Below are 24,936 nucleotides of genomic sequence, written 5' to 3' on the forward strand. Positions count from 1 at the left end.
ATATGGTTCATAAGTTAATTAGAACCCAAGGAGACATCTATGTGCATTCGGTCTGGGAAGCGTGGAAGGGAGACAGTGCCAGGTTGCTGGTGGCCAGGCAGGGCCATGGTGCTCAGCCTTTAGTCTGCTCCACAGGCAGAGTGGGCCACAGGCCATCAGGTCACTGCGGCACAAAGGACCGTAAGGCCACTTTCCCTAAGTTCTGCCTGCCTAGGGAGTAAGAAAAACTCACCAACGGGGCAGGAAGGAGTAGTCATGTACTGGAATGCCTGGATAATATAATTTAGCAGCAAGTAACATTTACTGACCATTCATTGCCTGTACATACTGGATATCCGTTATCTTGTGTAACTTCACAAAAATCCTGTAGGTTAAATATGTTAAGCATCAATAATTCTCCTTTTACAGATGAATAAATTGAATATCACAGAATGAACAAAGTCGAATCCAGAATTTAAATTAAAAAGCCAGTGCTTATGCTCTTAACCTTATAATATAATGTCCTTTTATTCAATACACACACATGCACTCACACATGACACAATAGGAAACATGCCCGCTGTTAACAGTAGTTATCGATGAACTGTAGGACATACTGGTGACCTTGGTGTTTTTCTGTACAATTATTTTTGTTTTTTCACAAAGAATATGTAAGCTTCATAATTAGAAAAAGGCTTTAGTTGTAGTCATTTTTAAAGAGCCCTTGAAGGATGAAGATTTTTGGCTACGAGGATATTTAAATATATATGTGACACTCTCTCTTAAATACTACTGAGATTACTACATATAAATTACAATCTTTATAGAGAGAAATTTGACAATACATAATAAAACATTTTTAAAGACGTATGTATCATTTGGAGCAACAAGTATAATTCTAGGAAGATGACCTATGAATATAATTAAAAATGTTTGCCAAGAGAGAGAAAGAAGGACGTTTATCACACCTGTGCAAATAATAATAAAAGAATGAAAACACCTCAAGTGTCCAGTAATAAAGATGGCTAAATAAATTAGTGCATTCATACAACAGAATACAACGCTGACACAGAGTATGATGTGCTAAATCTTTTGAAGTTACAGGATAATATGCATAGATTAATTTTAAAAAATAGTAATTAAGCAAAGTCCTTAAAGCATGAAGATTGCTGCTATCGAGAATATTAAAAATAAAAATAGCAACTAGAAAAATTTCTCAAATTATACACCAAATAGCAATTATTCTGAAAATAGGATTATGATGAATGCGTATTTTCTACTTTGCACATGTCAAATAGTGGAATTTTTATAATGTCTGCATATATTATTTATATTGAAAATATTCTTTCTAGGAAAAAAGTCTTTTAGCCATATTTATTGATGTAGAAAGTTGTTCACAATATATTGTTAAGATGAAAAACAGACTATAAATGTTATTACTGTGAGACCTCTATTTTGGTTAAATGCATATGTGTGTATACATATGCATCGACAGAAAACACTCTATAAAGAGTCACACTAAAATGTTAACAGTGGTTATCTCTGGCCATGGACAATTTTATTTTCTTCTTTTGCTTATCTCTATTTTCGAAGTTTCCAAGAATAAACATGTATTATATGTATTATGAAAGTAAAATAAGTAGCTCAGGCTGTGAAAGCTTTTCCTAAAGACCGGCCCCAAAACTGTGGGCCAATAGCAAGATCACTGGAAAAAACACAGTCTCCCAATATGACTATTGTGAAAGGGGCAGAAATTGATTTGTATATCTATGATCTGAGATGTTTGTTACAGTCATACTCTGTTACAACCACATCTGATACAATGCTCCTACAAATATGAATAACCCTTTTCCCGAGATTTTTTTTGGAAGCATTTCTTTCTTTCTTTCTTTTAAGCCTGGAGAAAATGAAGCTCAAAGCTATTAAATGAAAACCGAGACCAAAGAAAAGCCATAATTAAAAGTTCACGGCATTGATGCTATGTTAAAAGGGATTTTGGCTGACTAGATTGTTATATTAAAACTTTTTGCTGAAGGAATAGGCCACCCAAAAACACGGTCTTTCTAGTTATAATACAGGAAACAAAACAACAACAACGAATCCTTTGTAAGTATTTCTACACATATATAGAAATTACTGGCAATGGCCAACTGGCTGTTATAAATACTTTGAGGAGAAAAGGAAAAGGAAGAGAAGACATTTTATACACTGCATAATTTTAAAGTTTGGGCCAAAAGTGCAAGCAGAAAAAAATTGTTGTATCTTATATTCATTTATTCGTTCAGATTCAACAACCATTTGTGTGCACCAACTATGTTTCAGGCCTCTGAATTGGGCATACCAAGTGCACTCGTTGAGGACCTACTGGTGTCTAGTGGGAGAGACACAAGTGAGCAATTATATAAGAACCATGAGAAGGGCTGTATGGACACCTGACCAACATGTTACCGGAAGCAACCAACTCTGAAAGAGCATCAGGCATAAGAGATGAATGAGTTCTCCTGAAGGAGAGGATCACTGAAAGAAAGGGGAACCAGGTTTTTTGCAAAGAGAAAGAGGCGTGAAAGGACATGTATATATTGGGGAATGGAAGGAATTTTGGTGTGGGTGTAGCTGAAAGTTGTAAATAGCAGGTGGACGTGCAATCAAATGATAAGATTTCCTAATGCTCATCTGTGCTGCATTCGTGGATATATATGCAATATGCAAGGAGAAAGCTCTCAAAAATGTCCTGAAAATGAGAGGACAGTAGGGATGAAGACAAGTGAACAGTAAAGAATATCGAAGAGGCACAGGTTGGAAAAACAGACAGGCAAAGTGAAGGAAGACCACACACGGCCCAATGCCTCACAAAATGTACCTTCGGGCAAAGCAGTGCTGTTAGAAAGTACTGGAGTTCAGAATTTACTGAAAAGCAATAAAAATAATCACATTTTCACTGGCAAGTAATCCATATTTGGCAAGTTTATTTTTAAGCCAAGTCTGTGATTGTGATGCATTTTTGCCAAGATAAAAAAGAAAATGTTATAATGGTCAAGTGGCTAGGACCCCTCTCCAGTTCAAGTCACCAAAGCATATTTGTGACACACTTCTAGCATACCTGAGCTCACATGTTAATGGGACGATAGGATTTAACTATCACTTTAAAAAGTACTTCTTTGGGGAAGATTTGTCTGTGCCTCTTTCCCATATCTCTATAGTCCCTGGCAATCAGAAGCCCTGGGCTGGTTTCCGTGAAAACAGCCCCACACAGCTCCATTTGTGAGACAAGGATGGGGATGTCTGATCAGCCAGACTTGGGGAGAAGTGAAAAACTGGGATTCTGGTGGCTCCCTCAGGGTGGCAGAGACAGAAGTTTAAAGTTTCATTCCCCAATCCATGGCAGAAATTTCAGAGGGAAGGGTCCACTGGGGCAATAACAGTAGCTATTAGAATACACTGATAATTTGTAATTCGAGTGTTCACAAGTGGGAGAGACTTACCCACAGAAGACAAGATTTTCCAGGCTCTCATCAGTGGGTATTCACTTCAAGGATGGAAATAAGTGCAATGAAATGCTAATGTCACAACATAATTTAAACTATCCCTTGGTGCTTATGTGACTGGCTGTGTTTTTAGTGTTCTTTATAGATATTTACTCTCTTGTAATTCATCACCATTGGAACTGTCCACACCAAATTCACAACCTCATAATGCACTCCCATCAGCCAACTCACAGACAGAGGTTGTGCCATTAAAAAAGCTTCAATGTGACATAAACCCACCACAGACTGGAAGCACACATATATGTAAGCGTATGTGTTAAAGGAGGCAGCTATTCAAAATACCACCACCTAACCCAAGATATGGTCCCTCCAGCGGGGATCCCAGGCCCTGGACTAGGAATACAGATAGGAGAACATACTTAGGAAATGAAGTCTGATGGACCCAAGTTCAGATTCTGAGGTCACCTCCCAGTCATGTGATCTGAGGTAAGTTAACTTCACCAAGGCTATTTCCTCCTAAGTAAAAATAAGAAGCTAATACCTACTTCACAAGTTATTGTGAGAACTGCATGAAATGATACCTGTAATTGGGGGGGTGTGGGGAGGAAGTAGAGTGTCTAGACCCTACCATCTATAGAAAAAACATGTCAGTTCAACGCCCCTTCATCCAAGTTCCAGTGCAACTTGGCCATTCATTATCTGAGTGGCCCTGAGTAATTCATTTAATCTCTCCAGCCTCAGCTTCCCCTTCTATCAAATTCAGAGGTGGGACCTCCAAAGCCTCTTACCATCCTAACCAACATTATGTATGATTATTATAATTATTTAGAGGGAGCCTTGTTCTCAGTCCCTATTCTTGCATCTTTTGATGCTCTCTCTTACACTCTAAATCTCTCTTTAAATCTACAGTTCCATAACTTTCTAGTTCCTGCCTTTTGGATTCTATGACGCTAGCTCTGTCATCTCCCTCCACACTATTTGTCGACAGTCATCTAGGCCAGGGACTGTGTTAAGAATGATACAAGCTTTATCACAGAGTATATCCTCACAATAATCGTGGAGTATATTATTTTTTTTACTACTACTACTACTACTACTAATACTACGCCCATTTTGCAAATGAAGAAATCAAGGCTCAAGATATTAAACAATTTATCAAAGTATGAAATTTAAAGTTGCTCTTCTCAGCTGCTCCTAACTGTTACATTCTACACTATCTTTCTATCCTCTGACTGTATCTAGTTGAAGTTCTCTCTTCTTATGACTCTGTGCAGTACAAGCTTATCTCATAAATTACTTTGTATTAATAACTTTATGTGCTATACCTGCCAGGTGACAGATGTCCAAAGTAACCGGGACCTATCATCTCTGAACCAACAGGGAACTCATGATGGGATTCTCAGGCCTTGCAGCTGGAAGGTCAGGGTGAGATTCAAGGCAGACGGGGCTTAAATATATCTTTTGAGTAACAGCACCTGGTCAGATAGCTACTTAACTTCCACATGAAATTGCCAGAAGGCAGTTCAAGCCTAAACTATGGGAGCTTCCCAGCTGCCATAAGCCCACTCATAATATCACAGAATAGTGAAAGAAAAGCACTCACACTTTGGGGTAATACAATCCCAGGTTTACCAGTCAAGTGCACTTGGGTGGATTAGCCTTTCTGAGCTCCCTGTCCACTAAATGAGCTTGGGTAAGGTAACCCAATTGAGCTTCAGGTTCCTCATTCATAAAATGCTGATAATATGAGCAACCTTAGAGGGATACCCTAGGGACCCTGCTGGGAGAGTCAAGGAGCTTGGGAGGATGATTTAAGCTGTTTGAAATCAGGGCGGTCTAGACTAGGGTAGAAAGAAGGAAATCAGAAGATCATTGAACTCTAAGCGCCTGCCAAACTCACGCAAGTGGGAAGTGGATGCCCTGTGATGGCAAGAGCCCCAGACTGATCTGACCCTTGACTCCACTCCGCTCTGCGAGGCAGCTGTTGTTGGAAGCACTTTTTTCAGGTGAGAGGTTCCCCAGTGATCCAAGAGTGTAATCATATACCATCTCTCGCCCTCTGAGCACCATGAGGCTGCGGGGTAACTGAGCTATTCTGAGCCTTCCCCAATTTCCCTATCCATATTCCATGGGCTCTCTTCTGAGCCCCCTGCTCAGAACTCTTCCTCCTACCTCAGAATATCAGAAGGGAAATAGAAATAGAAGAAACTGACTACGTGCCTGGCACTTAGCATTTTATTTCCTTATCATTGTATTTCCTTAGTTACGGCACATTTCCATTTATGGAGTAATTCTTTTCATAAAATCTCCCAGTGTTTACCTCTAACCTACTAAATAATTCCTCTGACCTCTTCCTGTTTTTACTCTTTAAATATCTGTTGATGGTTCATTCACCACATTCCCCATTCAGTTATTAATGGCCCACAAAAACTTACTAGCAGCAATCATTTACTGATTAATCTGCACAACGATCCAGAAAGACAGGTAGTATTAATCCTCAGTTCTGCAAAGGGAAACCAAGGGGAAAAAAGAGGTTAACTTAGCTGCCCAAGGTCAGCAGCTAAACAAGATTATAACCAGGATCTATTCTGTCTTGTATTTCTGTGAACACTTCCCACAGTGTTATTCCCTTTACAAATCAACATTATCAATGCTAGATGATTTTTGTGTTGCGATTCAGTTGTTACAAAACTTTGAAGTGCCAAAATTCAACCCAAAATAGTTTTGCCTGCTAACAGTTCATAAATAAAAGTGGCTAAAATGAAGAGATAATAGTACTTAAAAGTTAATTTTAGAGTCAAGATTAGTGAAAAAATGTGGATTATAGACCTAGCTCTGCCATAAGGAGATGCTGAGAAAATCACTTAACTTTCCTGCATCTCTGAGTCATCTGTGAAAATGAGATTATGCTGAATGATATTTAACATATCTTGCTGTTTTGAATGAGATGGCTGAATACCTACTAAAACAGCGCAAAATATAAAGCTCCAATATCCATGCTGCCAAGATCGTGGTAAAATCCGTATATTCATTCACTGTAAATGAAGTACAGAGCTACAACCCCCTTGGAAAGAAAGATGCCAGCAGATAAGAAGAATCATAAAGAATTTCATATCCTTTGACTTAGTAATTTAATTCACAGTATATTTTACCCTATGGAAGCAAAAAGACATATACAAACAAAAATGCACATTTCAGTGCTAGCCATCAGAGGAAAAATGACCAATTTAAATGTTCACTTTAGAGGGACATCTTATTAAGTAAAAGCATAGAACAATATGAATGTCATGTTGCTATTAAAAAGGATAAATATAAAAATTATGCAAAATCATTTAAAATCTTACCCATATTATTAAATGAAAATAACCAAAAGTAAAAGAGTAGATATGTACTCTGATGTCAACTATATAAAATGTGGATGGATGTGCAAGATCACAGGAAAACTCAAAATAGTTATGTAATTAGTTAGGCTTACTGATTTTTTAAAAAATCATGTTTTTAGTGAATATTATTTTTCCATTAACACCTCCATTTGATCAATTATTTAAAAATTTCTTGAATGCTGATTTAAAGATTCTGCCTAAATTGCCTGAGTAGTTTTTATTGGCTGACATATTACTCAGGACATTATTCTTCTGGAGTGATTTCTGCTCTCTGCTACACAATTCTTTAGTATCTTTAGAGAGTCTAAAATCTCGAAAACTTTGCACTTCTTTTCCTCACCTAAGAGGGTTCTTAAAAAGATCTGTCGTCTAACCTAGCTATGAACAACTCCATGATTGCCTTCTAATGCTAATGTTTGGCAAAGTCTGACCCAGGAGTGAAGATTTTTCGGATAACCCTGACCTACCGGTGTCTCTACAGTAATCACAGAGTTGCCATGATACTTTTCATGGTGTACAGGATGATTTCAAATTCCAAGTTTTAAGAGCTTTACAAAAGGATAGCTTATATTTTCAGGGGTCTTAGGACACTCTTCCTTCTGGTTTCCTTAGAAAAGCTGCTCTCAAGCTGCACTATGCTAGGACCTGCCTTTCACAGTAGGACTTTTACATGCTCTTCATTTCTTAGAAATGTTCTCTTACTAGTAGGTCATTTGTTCATCTTTGCTCATAATATCTGGGAAAGACTGCAGAGCCAATGAATTAAAAATATGATTCTAGGTCTCATGTGTGGCAACGAATGCCCTCATTAAAGCAGAATGAGTGAGATGAGATGAGTTTCAAAGCTTTCCATCCCTTTGCCCCAGAGCCACCGAGGCCAGGCAGTGAGAGGATGCACAGTAAAATTAAATATCTAAAAATTCATCTTTAATTAACAGAATTGGATTAAAGCTAGACACCACCGCATATCATACGAGAAATGGCTGAGCTGGCTTCCAAGTGCTCTAATTCAATTAGGACGCAGTGAGTGACACTCGGACGGGAAAGGTTAATTGGGGGCGCCAGAACGCAATCATTCCTTACCTAACCAGTCATTAAACTTCTTAACCTCTGAGGGCAGTCCCAGCTCGGTGAAATCGCCTGTGTGGAGAAGGATGTCCCCATAAGGCATCTGGATACCATCTGTTCTGGAGTGTGTGTCTGAGATGCAGACAAACCGCGTGTGGCCCGCTGGTTTTGGAGTGTCATATGGGATGGGGTCGACCCTAAAGTAGACATAACAGATCCCATAACAGTTAAATATATTAGAACCCTCGTAATTGTCGTTGCACATACATATCGATTGTTATCCATGAATGCTCCCAGACAAACTGATGCAAAGGCAGAAGGGACACTTTTGGGTACAGAGGAGACTGCATTACCCATCCATAACCCCAGTGGGCAAATTCAAAAGCCTTACTTACCTGGTATGAAAATTAAAAAGAATGTTGTACATGCAGGGTCGGAAATAACACAGGAAGCTGATGGAGTGATTAATGGTGAAGTTTAGGGATACTGAACCCCAACTGGGGAAGCAAAATTATGCTATTTTTTCTCTCATCATGCTCCAATTGATCCCACTACTCATTAGGAAATGAATAACTAATTTATTCCTTCTTAAACATGCATAAGTTAAGCAATGAACTAATTTACAGAGAACACTGCACATGATTTGCCAACTGAGATGTAGAGAGACGTAGATAGTACTAATATTTAATATCCTTTCCAGACCCATTCAGCACCCGTATCTTCTTGGTTTTGCTGAGAGTTTCAAATTGTAAGAAGGAAAGGTGATGCCAAAATAACGGAGCTTTTAAAAAAATCACTGGGTGTTAATAAAAAAAAAAAAAAACTTTGTCAAGCTCCTTCTTTACCTCAATGAATTATCTGCAGTCCCAGTACACCTTAGGTTACTTGGAATGCCTGGGGCAAACATTCTATTCAGTACAAACAGTAAGCCTTTTAATGGGTGTCTATATATCTACATATGCATTAATATATGTATAGTTTTAGAGACCTAAGCACTGTGAAATTACACCAGGGCATAAGTATCAAAAGGCAAAATGATCAACCCTAAGCAAAGAAAATGAAACAGAACATTCTCATTTAATTGAGTGTAACAAAGTGTGCTAAATAAACTTGGTAAAGAAATGCAAATCTGACTCTTCAAGCATACAGTTTTAATTATTTAAGGGGTTGGTAGCATAGTTAAGGATGCTTTAACTATATTAACTCTATACTGACAGCTTCCTTTAATTTCTCTGTAGAAATGCATTTATTTTAGATTATGGGTGAAAAGGAGCAGTTATAAATGCAAAGAGAAGGTCACAAGAAAAGCAAACATGTAATGTGGAGATTACAGTGTAGAACATTTAACAAGGAACAATATTTCATATCATAGTTCCACCTTTGACAGTTATGCAACAGAGAACACACCAAAAGCTCAACACAAGATTCCCTATATATCTTGTCTCTATAGGCTTTGCTTAATTTTTCTTTCCTTTTCCCACTTTTTTAAAAGAAACAATCTATTTTAACAATGGCAACTGTTGTGAGGAAAATTAATACATCAGTATATAACCTGGCTAATCTTGCATTTCTTTCTTGGTTAATCTTTTAATTTTATTTTTATCTTTTACAGAGAAGAAGGAAAGGAAGGAAGAAGAAAGAAGAGCTAAAAGAGAGAAAAGAGGATGGAGGAATGAAGTGGTTAACACAGTGGGTCTAACTGGAAACCCAAAAGGAAAGTTTACCTTCTGCAAAAAGTTAATGGATTTTTCCTGTAAAGGTTAGTAATTAATAGTGCTGTTACCATGGAGAAAATTCACTAATCCACTGAGATTTCATGAGTAACCTGGAAACCCTCCTGATTATATCCAATGTTGATTTATTTTTTAATATGTGAAAAAGTTTAGTATCTTCCTTTCCATTTCTGAGACTCTATTACAATCAGTGTAAGTGGTTCTAATCTTATCAATTTCTCTTGTCTTTTAAACGTAGTTTTCCCAGAGGAAGAATGCTCATCCCCTCTGCAGCAGACTGCGTCATCCACTGAGAGTGATAATATTCTATTCCTAAAGTTAAAATGCTCTCTAGAATGGGACTATGCAAATTTATACTTGGTCTACCAACATCTGAATGAAAATTAAATAAATTAACCACTGAAATTTAAATATGTGAATACATTCAGTATTATTATTATCTATATGTGTATATACACATACCTTCATTTTCCAGTTCTCATCCTAATAATCATGTATAGACACAGCCATTTCTTCCTTTCTGTAACTGAGCTAAGCTACTACATGAAAATCTTTTAGGAGTCCATCCAAATTTATCAGAGGGACATCATAGTCATAAGTTTGAATTTATGAAACATAAAGCAGCACAGATATAAACCCCTATTCAATGAATCTACTCAACTTAAGTAAATCATCACATGGCACATAATTTATTTCCCATCTTGGCTCCATACTGGGCAATAACTTTCTAAGACTATTGGAATGCCAGTCAGCTTTTGAATGGCTGCAACTTCCCTACTCTACCACCTCTTCCAGAAAAAAACATTTAAATATCCAATAGTTAATGTGACATTAAGGCCACGAAATAGAAAAATAGAGGGGACCGGAAGTAAGAAGAAAATGTATCTGTTTAGCTTTGAGCCAAAATAAAATGATTCAGAAATACACAGAAACAATGGCAGAGAAGGCTCACGCAATAACACCACCAACTTGATGTCATCAAAGAGAAACAATTCGTAGGCATTTGGCAGAGATATGGAGGACTGATTCAAGGTAGAGGACTGGGGAAGAGGGAAACGCAAATGCAGAAATTATATACATCGCCTGACCCACAGACACTGGTGTCCTTTGTTATCCACAGGACTAAGCACAAGAAGATATGACTGAGCAACAAGTCAGAGCCATGCTGCAGGGTAACATGACAAATAACATCTGGGGGTCACAGGAAGAAGACATTTCCACCCAAAGGCATTCAGAGTTGAAAATAAGACATCTAGTAGAATAGGCAAGTTGCAGTGGATATAATCAAAGTTAAGACAACTCTAGGGGAACCACTATTCCCAAACTGGGCATTTGGTGAACACTTTGCAAAGTCAAAACAAACATTTTCACTATAAAAGCATATTTAAGGGAGACCCTGACAACAACTGGAAGATCTCCCTCTTCACATGGTATGAAGACCCTCACGCTCCATTTTCCCTCTTAGTTAACAAATTTAATGCTCATCCTTGATGCTGCTGACTTCTCAAATGACCTAACATTCCCCCCAAGGCATCATGTTAAATTTCCTAGCAAGTGAGTCTCTTACCAAAGCAATCTAACCCCCAGAGCCAGATTCAAATATCAGAGCAAGATTTGCACGTACATCAGAGTACACCCAGGGGAAAACAAGATGACATGGGAAGATGAGAGGAAGACACAGCATAAAATCATAAAATCCCAGAGCTGGACGAAACCTTAGGGGGCATCGAGTTCACTGCTTTATATAAAGCTTGAATCCCCTCTACCCCTTTCCTGTCTACCAGACATAAATTTTCTTTCCAAGATTTCCAGAGAAAGGGAGCTTTTGAGCCCCCTCCCTTCCACATTTGGGCAGCCCATTTGGGTTTTTCATAGCTCTACTTGCTGGAAACTTTCTGATCCAGAGTCTGCACCTCTGAGAAAGCTGAGCATGGGCCAAAGAGAGTTGGCCTGGAGCCTGAAAACTGAGTAACAATTTTGGCTGAGTTATTCACTTCGGATGAGTTATTCATTCGTATGGTCTTCATTTTTTTTTCTCATTTGTAAAATGGGAATAATAACGCCTAATCTGCTAAGTTGTTATGAGGATATAAATTGTCAAGTATTGGGTCTGACACATGGCACATGCTCAGAAAGTAGAGATGCAGAATGACATAAGGGTAAAGCATGTTTAGCTATACAGCCAGACTCTCTGGTCCTGAATCTCACACCATATTTATTAACAGTGTGACACCCAGCAAGGTACTTAACTTCTATGCCTTGGTTTCCTCATCTGTCAAATGGATATAAAAAATAGTACCTAACTCATAGGATTGTTGTGAAGATGAAAAGGAATAATGTGCTCAAAGCATGTACCACAGTAGACACTTGACAAGTGTTTTTTTTTTTTTTTTCACAAATTAGTAGTATTTTTACTACTATTAGTAGCAGTAGTATTAGTAGTGGTATCCTTTAAGTTCTCTAACCTTCATCTGTCCTTCTGTTACAAGGACATTAATTATAACTACCACACAGGGATGTTATGAGAATTCAAAGAGATTACAGACACAATATCTGGCACAGAACTGGGCACAGAGAGCATAGTCAATAAATACATTTCCTTCCTTCCTGTGATGACCTTTGTAATCCCAGTTCTGTACTCCAAAAATGAAAAGAATAAGAATCCAGTATCTTTTCCATTGGACAGCTCTTCAAATATTGGAGGACATATATTATAAGCCCCTATAATCTTCTCTTTTCAAATTGAGGAACCATAGCTTCTTCAGTCTTCATTGTGTAATAGGGTTTCTAGTGCCCTCAGAATCCTGGTGATCTCCTAGGTACAATCCGGCTGCTGTGATCCCCTCCACTTGCAGTGTCAGAGTTTATGGGCCATGTGAATTCATGGACCAGTCAGTTGTGAAAGACAAACGCCAGCACAGGCGGCAGAAAGCCGACGGTGCGGGACACCCAGGCTGACGTGCCTCGACGTCTGCACTTTCATCGTAAACCATTTTCTGACTAGATCTCCAGGTTTTGTGCCAAGTCTCAAATCTTGTTCTTGAAACTTGATTCTCAAATGTTTACATATCTCGCTGCATATTCAAACAAGTAAACCATTCCTATTTATTCAATCTTGGCACATTAGCATTCTTTGCCCATAAAAAAAAATATTATAATATTATTACTTCCACTATGGAATCCTCTTCTGGCCATATGTGTGATTTTTTACAATAACAAATTCATACAGCATTGCAAGTTCCATTGATAGATCTTCAGAAAAGCTGTTCTCATGTGGTTTCTTATGACATGGATTTCTTTTTTAGGCCACATGTGCAGTAAAAGCCTTATGTGCATAATTAACCTATAATTCAGTGTCAGAATAGAGTATAACCCTTACAAAGTATTTTAATGGGATCTGAATGTATTTACCATCCACTTTCCACTTGAAAATAGTGACGTTATGATTATGCATTCCACTGACTCTATCTCTAAAAAGTTTTTCAGTGTGACATTAAAGCTTTCATTTTACCCAGAAAATCTGGATGGCATAAAAGCTAATATAACTGTCTGTGATGTTACACCATCCACCTAGAGGTACTACTTGATGAAGATATGCACGACCCACCAGCAGAACAATGAATAAATACCAGGCTTAAATTAGTAGAATCACAGAATTTTTATATTGAAAGGAAACTTACAGATTATCTAATCTGTGTTTCACTTCTTTGACTATCCTCTTCATGGTTTTTGCCTTACTCATGTATACTATTATTTAGTGTTTGTTGTGTCTTATCACTTTTATACAACTTTTTTTTAGTTTTGCCCTAAAAAAATATCATCTATAAAGTCATGGATTAGCTACTCTGGTTGTATCTTCAACTACATAATAAAATAAATATATAACTATTAAAATTCTGTTTAAGGTTTGTCCACTCCAAAGAACTAGAACTCAAGATCTTCTAACTTCCAATTGACCTGTATTTCCACTCACTGAATTTTGGAAGCTAAAATTATGCCTGAACTTGGAGGGGAAAAAATGGTAAAAATTACAAAATGCCAGTAAATCAAGAGCCTAAACTCTTGTAGCCATTAATATCTAAAGAGACTGATCAGAATTATTGGAATTTGCTGTCAAAAATACCTAAGTTTTAGTGTTTCATACATTGACCCCTCTATTCTCATATACATTGTCTAGTCAAATGGAGTCTCTTAAAACCTCAAAAAAAAAACCAAACAAAAAAAAACAAAAACAAAACCCTGCATATTGCAGTTCATTGAGTGAGTGGGCAACATAAAAGTTTGATTTTGAGTACTGATAAAGATAAAAAGTGTTCTTCATTCTCAAAGATGGCAAGTCACACATCCAAATTGACTGTAAACGTTTCCAAACACAGGCATCCTTAAAGAGACTACTTTAGTTGACAGAAAAGCGTCATTAAAAGAGCTTTGCTTGGATAAAGAAGCTGTGGGACATATATACAATGGAATATTACTCAGCCATAAAAAGCGATGAAATACTGCCATTTACGACAACATTGATGGAACTCGAGGTAATCATGCTAAGCAAAATAAACCAGACAGAAAAAGTTGAAAATCACATGATATCCCACTTATATGTGGGATATAAACCTAAAAGCAAAGAATAAGAAGGACAAACAGAGACTCATGGACATGAACTATAGACTAGTGGTTACTAGTGGGGTGGGGGAGGAGAGGGGAGGTAGACTGGGTAAACGAGGTCAAATATAGGGGAGTGGGGGGAGGGTGAAGTGGGTAAAGTGGATCAAATCTATGGTAGCTGAAGGAAACTGGACTTTGGGTGGTTAACACACAATAGAATATACAGATGTCAAATGATAATGTACACCTGAAACTTATATAATTATATTAACTAATGTTACCCCAACAGACTTAATAAAAATTTACAAAAAGAGCCCTGCTAGTGAAGCCCAGGGCTTCCTGAGCTCTTAGCACACTGTCATCCATTAGCATTGTGACCTTGCGCAAGTCCCTTCCCCTCTTCCAGCCTCCATTTCTCAAGTATTTGAAAAGAGGGGCAGGACCAAATGATCCCTAAACGATTAGCTGCATGGTTTCTAGGCCACTATGACTTAATAAAAATTAAAAAAAAGAGCCCTGCTAGTGAAGCCCAGGGCTTCCTGTGCTCTTAGCACACTGTCATCCATTAGCATTGTGACTTTGCGCAAGTCCCTTCCCCTCTTCCAGCCTCCATTTCTCAAGTATTTGAAAAGAGGGGCAGGACCAAATGATCCCCAAACGATTAGCTGCATGGTTTCTAGGCCACTATCAAAGTGTACAAGATGTGAGAAACAATTCAGTCCCTTAAGCAGCTTAAAACATGTCATGTTCTTTCTCTTTGCAATTTTATTTTCTGCTTTCCAGACAATGCAAAGATAAATGCAGTCCTTATCCATCCAAATATAATCAGGATTAGTAAGACTTTATATAGAAAGACACGTGAAACTGCAAGTTAAAACTTAGAGCTTCCATGTATATCTAGAGTAAAAGAGAACAAAGCCAGAATTCCAGTTACCACAACGAAACAAAAATTTTAAAATATGCGATTTAACTACTTACTTCAGAAATGGAGCTATTCTCGTTTTTCTAAAAGTATGAGCTGGTGAAATTCTCCTAGCTTAGCCCTCATGCCCCAGAACAGAAACAGTGCTGAAACACAGTAAGTAAGCATAACAGAACCCGATGTATAAATATATTCACATTTGTACCAAGGGCACTGCCTTCCTTTAACTGCTGAACTGCTGTATCAACACTGTTCTATCACCAACTAATTATAGCTAACAAAACCCACTGCACGGAGTGTGTCTTGTCTATTTTCCTAGTACTAAAGTACAGTGCTGACATTCAATGAATATTAAGTGGAAACAATTTAATTCTTTGAACACTGCATGTGATATGAATTCATGGTCCTTGTACTAGTCCCACTTGAGATGTTTTGGTGCCCGTCAGGCTAGCCGCTGCGTGAGCCACTGAAGCCTCTCAGATGGCATATTGTTAGGTCATAAATATCTCACTGGAGATGCACTGTCTGGGATTAAATGTTTACCACTCTTTTAACCTAACAACAAAGTTAGTTGACTTACATGGCCTTGAATTTGAGAAAAGAGGGCCTATGACACTGTACTGAGTATCTGTTATTCCACACTGTCAGTCAGTCAGTCAACAACAATTGCTTAAGCACCTACCTGTGTGCCAGGTGACACGGTAGGTTCGGGGAAGACAAAGAAGCAACAATGGTGGTTCTTTCAGGGATTCTGCAGTTGATCTGTCAATTCATTGTTCAACAAATGCTTACTGGCATGACTGGTTTCTGCTCAGTCATTTAGTCATTTCACAAGCATTTAATAAGGACCTTTTATGAACCAGAGATTGTGCTAGGTGCTAGGGAGACAGCTCTAACCAAATCGGAGATGGTCCCTGTGATGTGTAAACAGACGATTTACAAAACGACAGGCCAAGTGTTTAATCAAGGACGTGTGAGGGGCTGTGTGGTAAAGCAAAACATGTCTCTGGCATTGCTTGAGGGCTGGGAAGAACAGAGGACAATACATTAGGCACAGAACATGAAGTAGTGTGTCAACTTCAAATGCTTGGGACAAAGGCTCTTAGGCTCAGAAAGAAGAGGCATGAGAGTGGCCTGAAGCTGGAACTCGAATTAAACTTTAAACAAGCGCAGGGCTTGGAAAATCAGGCAGAAAAGAAGAGCTGTTTAGGCAACAGCGGGAGAGGTATGGAAGCCTGTAGCATATTTAGGGACCTGTAAGTAAAGAGGTGTGGCTGGAGCAGAGTCACTATGACAAAGCAGTGGAAGGTTTTAAAGGCTGGCGGGACTGGAGCCAGACCACACAGAGCCAGACTGTGGGGCCTGAACCAGCCCTGGAGGCAGTGAAAAACATCCTCCTCCCTCACCCATAGAAAGGTGCAGACGGCCACAAAGAAAGCTGGCTTTCAAGAAAACCCTTGTGGCTCCGTGCAGGATGTGAGGGTGGGTGGGGTGGGGTGGGAGGGCACTAAGAGAAAGGAAGCCAGCCAAAATCTACGCCTATGATAAAGCCAAGCCCATTCAAATGAAAATAGATAGAAAGTGAGGATATGAAGGAAAGGCAGTAGAAACCTGATGATAATTTTATAAACAAAACTATCATCATAAGTATACAATAAATAAGGATTGGAAAAGTAGTCAAAAATGAACAACAACATAGTACACTATTAAGACTCCTGTGCAGTCCCATCTTGTCCCCATTTTCATCATTGATGTGGTGCTATGGACTGAATGTTTGTGCCCTCCCCTAAAATTCCTATGTTGAAGCCCTAACCCCCAATGTGACAGAATTTGGAAGTGGAGCCTTTGGAAGATAATTAGGTCATGAGGGTGGAGTTCTTATAAATGGGGTTAGTGGCTTTATAAAAGAGAGAAAATGAAGATGATCTCTGTCTCCATAGCAGGACATAGCAGGAAGGTGGCCATCCACAAGCCAGGAAGTAGGCTCTCAAAGTGAACCAAACTGCCTGGCCCTGGATCATGGACCTCCCAGACTCCGGAACTATAAGAAACAAATGTTTGTTGTTTAAGCCAGCCAGTCTACAGTATTTATTGTAGCAGCCCTAAGACATCTGGATATCGACACAGAATTTTTTGGCTGAAAATTATAACGGTAATGATGAGGAATGATGGCAACAATTTTCATTTAGAAGCCAGTTGCTGTGCGATTCCCATTACGGGGAGTGTTTTCATTTAGCCTTTACAGCAAATAGGCCTGTCTTGGTCCCATTTTACCATTGGGGAAACTGAGACTCAGACAGATTAAACAATGTGGCAAAGGCGCAGGGCTAGTAGGGGGTTCTGCCCCCAGCCGACTGCTCAGTGCCTGCTCTGTCTGCCATCCGCCAGCTATACGACTTCCTCTTACGCAGCACAACACACCCAGATGTATGAGCAGACACCCATATTAGGACACCCAGTATGTCCTAATATGGGGAACACAGTGTTTTTAAGTCACTAATTACAATTACAAATTCAAGAACAAAATGTGGATTTTTCAAACACTGGTCCACCTGAAAATATGTCTTCATCTGGCTCAGGACAGTAGAAAGAAACTTAAAGGACATCGAAAACACAAGCATTTAATTTTTTATTCATAAAGAAGTGTTCATCTGATTAAACAAGATTTTATTTTTGTATTCAAACTTTGTCAAAGGAGAACAGAGTCTACTGTCTTTCACTACTTTTCCAACTCATCAAAGCCAAGTTTTCTAATGCTTAATGTCCCACAAGTAGTTGCTAATGGCATTCATTGTTTAGTTAATTGTGCTTATCAGAAGTGCAGGTAACTTCATATTTGCATGGCTAATGGGCCTTCTTTAAAGTGTGTGCCATTTCGGTTGGGTTTTAATGGTCTGTAATGCTTTTTTTCTGACTTTAGGTTGAGTTGATTGACTTAACTTTCAAAAAACCAGTCACATCTCAGGCAAAACGACCATTTTTTTATACGGGGGCATCATGTAAGTACATTTCGAGACCAATGCTTACTTGTAAGTCTACTTAACATGATGCCAATATCTAATGACCTTGTAAAATTAATGTACTACAATAATTTTCAGATTCAATATATGTTACTCTGGAGACTATTTTGCGGCAATAAAGAGAATTATTTTACCCTACATCTTATCCCTTGCCGGAATGGCTAGCCCACTATTCAACCATAAAAATTACATAGTTTCTACACGATGAAAAATCCATGGAGTACTTACTATTTTTATTCCCTCTGGGAATGAAGACTTATTACCTTGGTCGAGTATTTCGCAGTCTACATTTCCCCATGATTATCACAGGGTTGGGGTACTTAAGGTACAGACCTGGTGGGTTGCTTTCCCGTGATCACTAGCTAGTATGTGGTTGAAAAGAGACTCTGCAATTCCAGTGATCTATTTACTTGGAATAATAACAAAGAGAAAACACCCTTTACCAAGTTACAGCTTTGGATTAGCACGGGCCAAACTCCGCCCAGGTTTCTCTGTTGAGTAACACTGGTAAGGTCTACCAAATGGTACGATTAGAAATTAGTTCTCCACCCCATACTTTTCAATTAGCCAACTTAATCATTCAGTCCAGAAATCAGCAAGCTACAACCCACAGGCAAAATCAGCCCAATGCATGTTTTTAGAAAGAAAGTTTTACTAAAACACAACTAGTGCATTTGTTAAAATATTGTCTATGGTTGTTTTCGAGCTATAGCAACAGAGTTTCAGAGTTGTGACAGACTCCATGTGGACTGCAAAGCCTAAAATATTTGCTTTCTGGACCTTTACAGGAAAGTTTGTCCTCTTCTGATTTTGTCACTTAACAGAGATTTATGAAGCAAGAATATATGTTAGATACTTTATTACTAATAATCATATTTCATATTTAGCAGCATCTACTACGTGCCAGAGGTTTTTCCTGTATTATTACATTTAAGCATCTAAAGATCTCTATGATGTGTGTGTGTGTGTGTGTGTGTGTGTGTGTGTGTGTGTGTGTCCTGTGCATGTACGTGCTTTTTTTGTCTTCTCTAAATTTTGCTCAAGGTCACCCATAAGCTTGGGACTTTGAATCGGTAGCCTAGCTAAACCATGACTTTCTGCCCTTTGCTATGCAATAGTGTTTCTCAGACGTTTGGGGAAAAACTTAAGACTTTAGAATGAGCATCCAAATAGAATGCTGAAGCCTCCAAGCATTAGCTGGTCCCATACAGATATGGACTTTAACTTATAGATAACTGAAAGCAATACAAATAATGCTTAACTATAGATTAAAATAAATTCTATCCAGTGGAGGTTCAACTGACTCCCCTTACAATTTTGCATCCATCTGGAAATTCATTTCAACATTTTTTATTCCATATAGACTTGAGTTTCTCCTAAGAACTTGTTATAACAAATGTCTTGGTTCCCTCATTAATTAATGAGTTAAATAAAATTTTTGACAAAGTGCTCATTTTAAATCTGTATGAGTCAGGATTTTAAAGAATTATTGTTAATTATTGTTATAGATGTTAACAAGATGCCATTTTTACCATCTTGAATCTCACATTTTACTTGGGAGGGCAAACGTATCAAACTGTAATCAATGTGACCATATGTTATATATACATATGTAGGTATGGGAAGAAGGAGAGTAAGAGAGAACATATGAGGTAACTTCAGGGGTCATTCATGTCACTTAGCGCATCAGTAAGACCTGGATTTGGGCCATGGCTCTGCCTCTGTCTAGCTTTGAGACCCTGGACAAGTTACTGAACTTCTCTAAGCCTCAGGTATCTCATCTGTAAAGCAGAGATGATAACAGAAGTTGCTTCATAAAGTTGATATAAAGATTAAATAACCATTGCTTACAAAGGGACTGGTGTATATTAAGTGCTCAATAAGTGTTAGCCATCAATAGCGAAACACTTCTATGAAAATATTGATGAAAAGAATTAGTTCTATTTGGAGATGGGGGTTTTCACTAAGTGGAAATATTTTACCTGGGCCTGGAAGGGGTAGTAGTAGTTCACCAAGCAGACAGCTAAGATAAAGTCATTCAACATAAAAGAAAAAGTATTTTAAAAAATAGAGAGAGGTATGAAGGTGAGAAAGGTGAGTCAGAGTGCCAAACAAGAGGGTAATTCCCTGATATGTGCTGCATTTGTAAGGTGACCCGCATTTTCCTAAAGTTGTTGAAGCTTGTACCTCTCTACTTCACAGTTGTATTGCTAAATCCAAGTAGGAATGAATTATCCAGATACCAATTTTCACAAAATCTGGACATCAAATCATCGTGACTACAGTTATGACTACTCACCCAGGTCAGGTACCCATCAGGCACAAGTGGTTAATTTATTCCAAATTTGATAAAAATAATTAAAAATGTTAACCAAGAATGACTGAGCCCAACGTCCAGACCACATTTTATAGAGGCCAAACTTCATTCAATGTCAGTTCAGTCAGTCAGTCTGTCTGATTGTCTGTCTGTCTCTTTCTCTCTCTCCCCGGCATTCACCCACAAAAATAACACATAAATCCAATTATACCCTGATTCTTATCCCGGCCTGATCTAATTTCTTTCAGCGCCTGGTTATATGTCATTTCTACATTCCTTTATTGGTCTCATGATAGTTCAGATATACAATTATCTTGTTCTATTTCAAATCAGTGACTTTCCTAGATACTTTGGATAAGGGGAATAAACTTCAGATAATTCTCAGTTCTGCATCAACGTTTGCTAAAAGTTTACTAGAAAGTCTTCATCCACCATGTCTGCATAATTCTGTCTGTTCCTTTTCACTCCTGCATACACCCATTCGAATGCTCAACTGTAGAGGACCGTTTTCTGGAGTGTGCATTCTGCAAAATCACCTATCATAGCACCATACAGGTCTGCTAAGACTCAGGCACGTCAGCTATCTCTTTTTGCTAGAGCAATGATGAATAAGATGAAAAGAAGGTGAGACCCCTTTAGTTTTCTGGCAGGACGATAACTTCCTCAAAAAACCGCCTCCTTTAAAAATAAAGAAAAAAGAAAAAGAAACCTTACAGGTACTCCCAGTGCCCTACTCTCAGATATCCTCCCACCTCCAGTCTCAGGAGGTTCTGCTGTGTGATTGTTTCAAGCTCTCTTCCTCATGAAGAGGTGAACACGTGACTACTGCCATCCATAAAGGCTGAAGTGAGTGTACTTAGCTAAAGGGCATTGCAATAATTTTTCTCTTCCACGTGAGAAAGTTAGCCTTGAAAATTCTCTGGCTCACTGCCTGTTTTTAAATCATCTTTTAGAGAGGGGCAGCCAAGGGGGCATGTTAAGTTCGAACAAGTCCCCTTCTCAATCCCATATCAATTACTTTTAAAAATAACAACAAGAACAACAATAATAGTAATAATAAAAATAAGGTAGTACCTATCACATCTTTAATTTGCTTTCAAGGCAGGCTAAACACTGGATACTTTAATAGGCAATGCCTGCAAATGCCCATTGTGAAAAAGCAGCCCTGGCTGACAGATTAAACTTGATTACATTGGGGCTGGCACTGTTCTGTACAGACATGATTCCTCTGGAATCTAGAATAAACGGTGGCCTGAGAAAGTCACCGAAAAGGTTAACTACAAATTAGCTTCAGACTCCAAAGAAATCCTTATCTCTTCCACCCATGTTGTAGCATGCACAGTACTAGCAAACACAGTGAAAATCATGAGCCTGTTTCAGTAACTGAAGCTGGTCTAGAATACTTCTCTTTCGTTGTCCTGACTCTTAAATGTTTGCTACAAGACCCACGACAGGGCTGTATTCCCATTATGGTCCGGCAGAGGGGATGTGAGACCAGCCAGGAATTCTGAGGTGGGTTTGCCAAAGCAAAACTTCACTGAGTGCTATGGCAACTTAGCACACAGATAATTTTTATAAGCACCTGGCCTAAGGTATCGACAAGCTCACACGCATCTGCACTTGCTGTTTCCACAGCTTGTCGAGCTGAAGTAATGGGCTTTTCTGTTCCTCTTCTTGCTCCCCGGTGATAGGGGAAGCCTCAGGCCGGCCCATCGGGGAATGCCCCGGTAACCAACGGCACAGCCCTCACCTGGGAAAGGATGCAATAAGACCTCCCATAAGGTCCGTTTCTGGGCTGGCCCTTTCCTAATGAGAGGGCACAAACCAGGTGAATCTGTGAAGAGTGCTGCTGGGTTTCTGGGTTAAAGCTTTTTTTTTTTCCCCACCGGAAATTAAGTCTAACTCACTCGACTTGTTCTCTGCAAACTGGATTCCTGTGGGAAAGTTACAGTTATAACAAACTCAAGTACTTTGCCCTTTCTGATTTGCCTACTGTTTCCTTCATCTTTTAACTTGTATGTTGGTACAACCCTTCGCATTTTTCCAAAAAGCTGCTTCATATACAATCTGATTTCAATCTCATCTTATAGGCGAAAAAGACAGTGTTATTATTGCCACTGGAATCTAAGCTTCAGATGGGTTGACTGACCTGCTCAGGTCCAGTGTCTGCGAGAGAACTAGATCCAGGCTCATACTTCCCCATTCCTAGCAATAAAAACAATGGCTACCGTCAGTGAACGCTACTTACCGTGCATCAGGTGCTGGGCCCGGGCCTTTGTGAGCACTACCTCATCTATTCCTTGCAAGAACCCTATAAGGTAGGTATTATTAATCCCATTTTACAGATGAGAAATACTGGGTTTATGAGGTTAAATAATTTCCCCAAGGTCAGTGATGCCATAAACAGCGAAGCTTCAATTACAAAGAGAATCTTCCTGACCCCTGGCTTAGTCACTGTTATACCGATGCCCAGTCCAATCCTTGTTTCTACACAAACTCAATGTTAAATGGAAGAAATATAGGTTTTCTCCAGATCTAAAGATTTCAAATATTAGCTATTACTTTTAAATACCTAACAAACTTTTGAAATTGTAGTTCTGCCCACTTCGATACCTTTCTACAGAAAACACTCTAAAACTATAAAATGCCATCTTTGGTCAGGTGTTTTCGCTGGTCTAAATATCATTTGCTTCCATCCCTTAGCTCATTTCAAAGAAAAACAGATGTTCAATATAAATTCCTGCATGAAATTTACTAGAATCCCCAGAAAACTTTAACAGCATAAGTTCTCAAGACAAACAGCACCGGTTCAAATCCCAAATATACAAACTGACAACCTCTGGAACATGGGCAAGTTACTGAACCTCGGGCTTCAATTTTCTCATATTTATGTTAGGGATAAAAACACCTCCCAGAGATGTTGTGATAAAGTAGTGAGAATGCACTGAGTACCAGACGATGATTATTGTTTTGTAGTTACTTCTATCTCTGCAAAATCTCCCAGGATTGCCCTAATTTTACTAGGCTGACAAATCTTGACTCCTCTTCTTAATGAAGTGTTCTGATACTGATAATAAAGCACCCTATACCCTAACTGGGAAACAACATATCCTTTTGTAACTCATAATTCAATTCTGTCTCTTAAAATTATTATTCACTGGGTACTATTAAAACTGTCAAGTCTTCTAGGTCACCTAAGTACTCATGTCAAATAGGTGTCATTTTACACATTTCAGTCAAAGAAGAGTCACCAGAATCACAACAGACAAGCCAATTTCCCTGATCCACAAAGGTGATTTTCCCCCAAAATATGAGAAATTATTACTTTACTGTGAAAAAATGCCTTTTTCCACCGAATTATAAAATATATATGCTTACTAAAGTTACAGATAACTGACGTTAGTAGAATTAAGAACACGTGCATAAAAAGCAAAGAAAGATAAACCCATATTCACTTACCCAAGGATAGATACTAGTAACATTTTGGTAGCTTTCCATTTTGTCTTTTCGCTATGCATTTTTAAAACATAATTGGGATCATTCTGCACTCAAAATGTTATATTCTGTTTTTTTTTTTCCCCCTCCACTTAAACCATTATAACGTCAGCATTTTCGATGTTACTGCAGACTCTTTATAAACGTTTACACTGGCTGCAGGATATTTCATGGGTTAGTGTTGTCATAATTTTCTTAACCGTTTCCCTTTGCTGCACTCCCCCAAAAGGCTTTTAAGCTGTCAAGCCCAGACAAGATTTCTAGACGCACAGCCTTAACAGTGGGGCCTGCCTGTGGTCATGAACTGGGCCATTTTGGGAACGAGCTACATAACTTCTCACCATAAGTGAGAAACATCGTGGGTCCTGCTCTTTAAACACTGACAGACCAGAAGTTCAGGGATGTGTGAACCCCAAATGCCAGTAGTTCCAGGCACAATTACAGCAACTCCTAGAAGATAAATAAAATAATGTTTTTCATCGTCCCGGCCACCCACAGTGAGCAGAGAGAAGAGCACAAACACCTTCCCCCCATTTGTAGCATGTGCTCCAATCCAAACACAGGGCACAGATGTATCTGCTTTTCTCCTCTTCCTTTACACAGTTTATTTCCAAAAATCACTGTTCCATCACCACTCAACACCATTTGCCACCGACTGTACCATAAAACCTATTTTTTAAGACATGTTCATTATATTTTCTTTCAGAAAAAAAAAAAAGGAAAAAAATTATAACTGTGTGGTAATGGATGGTAACTAAACTTATCGTGGGAATCATTTTGTACTATATACATATATGAAATCACTAGGTTATATTATCTAAAACTAACACAATACTTTATGTCACTTATATTTCAATTCAATAAATAAAAATATAGGTAAAATATTTCCCAAGAAGAAAAAAACAGGGTTGGGGGAGAGAGAAGCAGAAGAG

General features: G+C 38.5%; 1 protein-coding gene across 4 annotated transcripts in view; it reads right to left on the bottom strand.

Annotated features, from left to right (window-relative positions):
• Nucleotides 1-24,936, bottom strand: part of MPPED2 (metallophosphoesterase domain containing 2) — a 164,860-nt gene that overhangs the window by 109,858 nt on the left and 30,066 nt on the right. For all 4 annotated transcript variants that reach the window (XM_015586314.2, XM_006907996.3, XM_015586312.2 and 1 more), the window contains exon 3: nt 7,931-8,112. In XM_015586314.2, coding sequence (XP_015441800.1) covers nt 7,931-8,112 — 182 coding nt within the window. The remainder of the gene's footprint in view (nt 1-7,930; nt 8,113-24,936) is intronic.

This window comes from Pteropus alecto, unplaced genomic scaffold, assembly GCF_000325575.1.
Source record: "Pteropus alecto unplaced genomic scaffold, ASM32557v1 scaffold71, whole genome shotgun sequence".
Classification (NCBI taxonomy): Eukaryota; Metazoa; Chordata; class Mammalia; order Chiroptera; family Pteropodidae; genus Pteropus; species Pteropus alecto.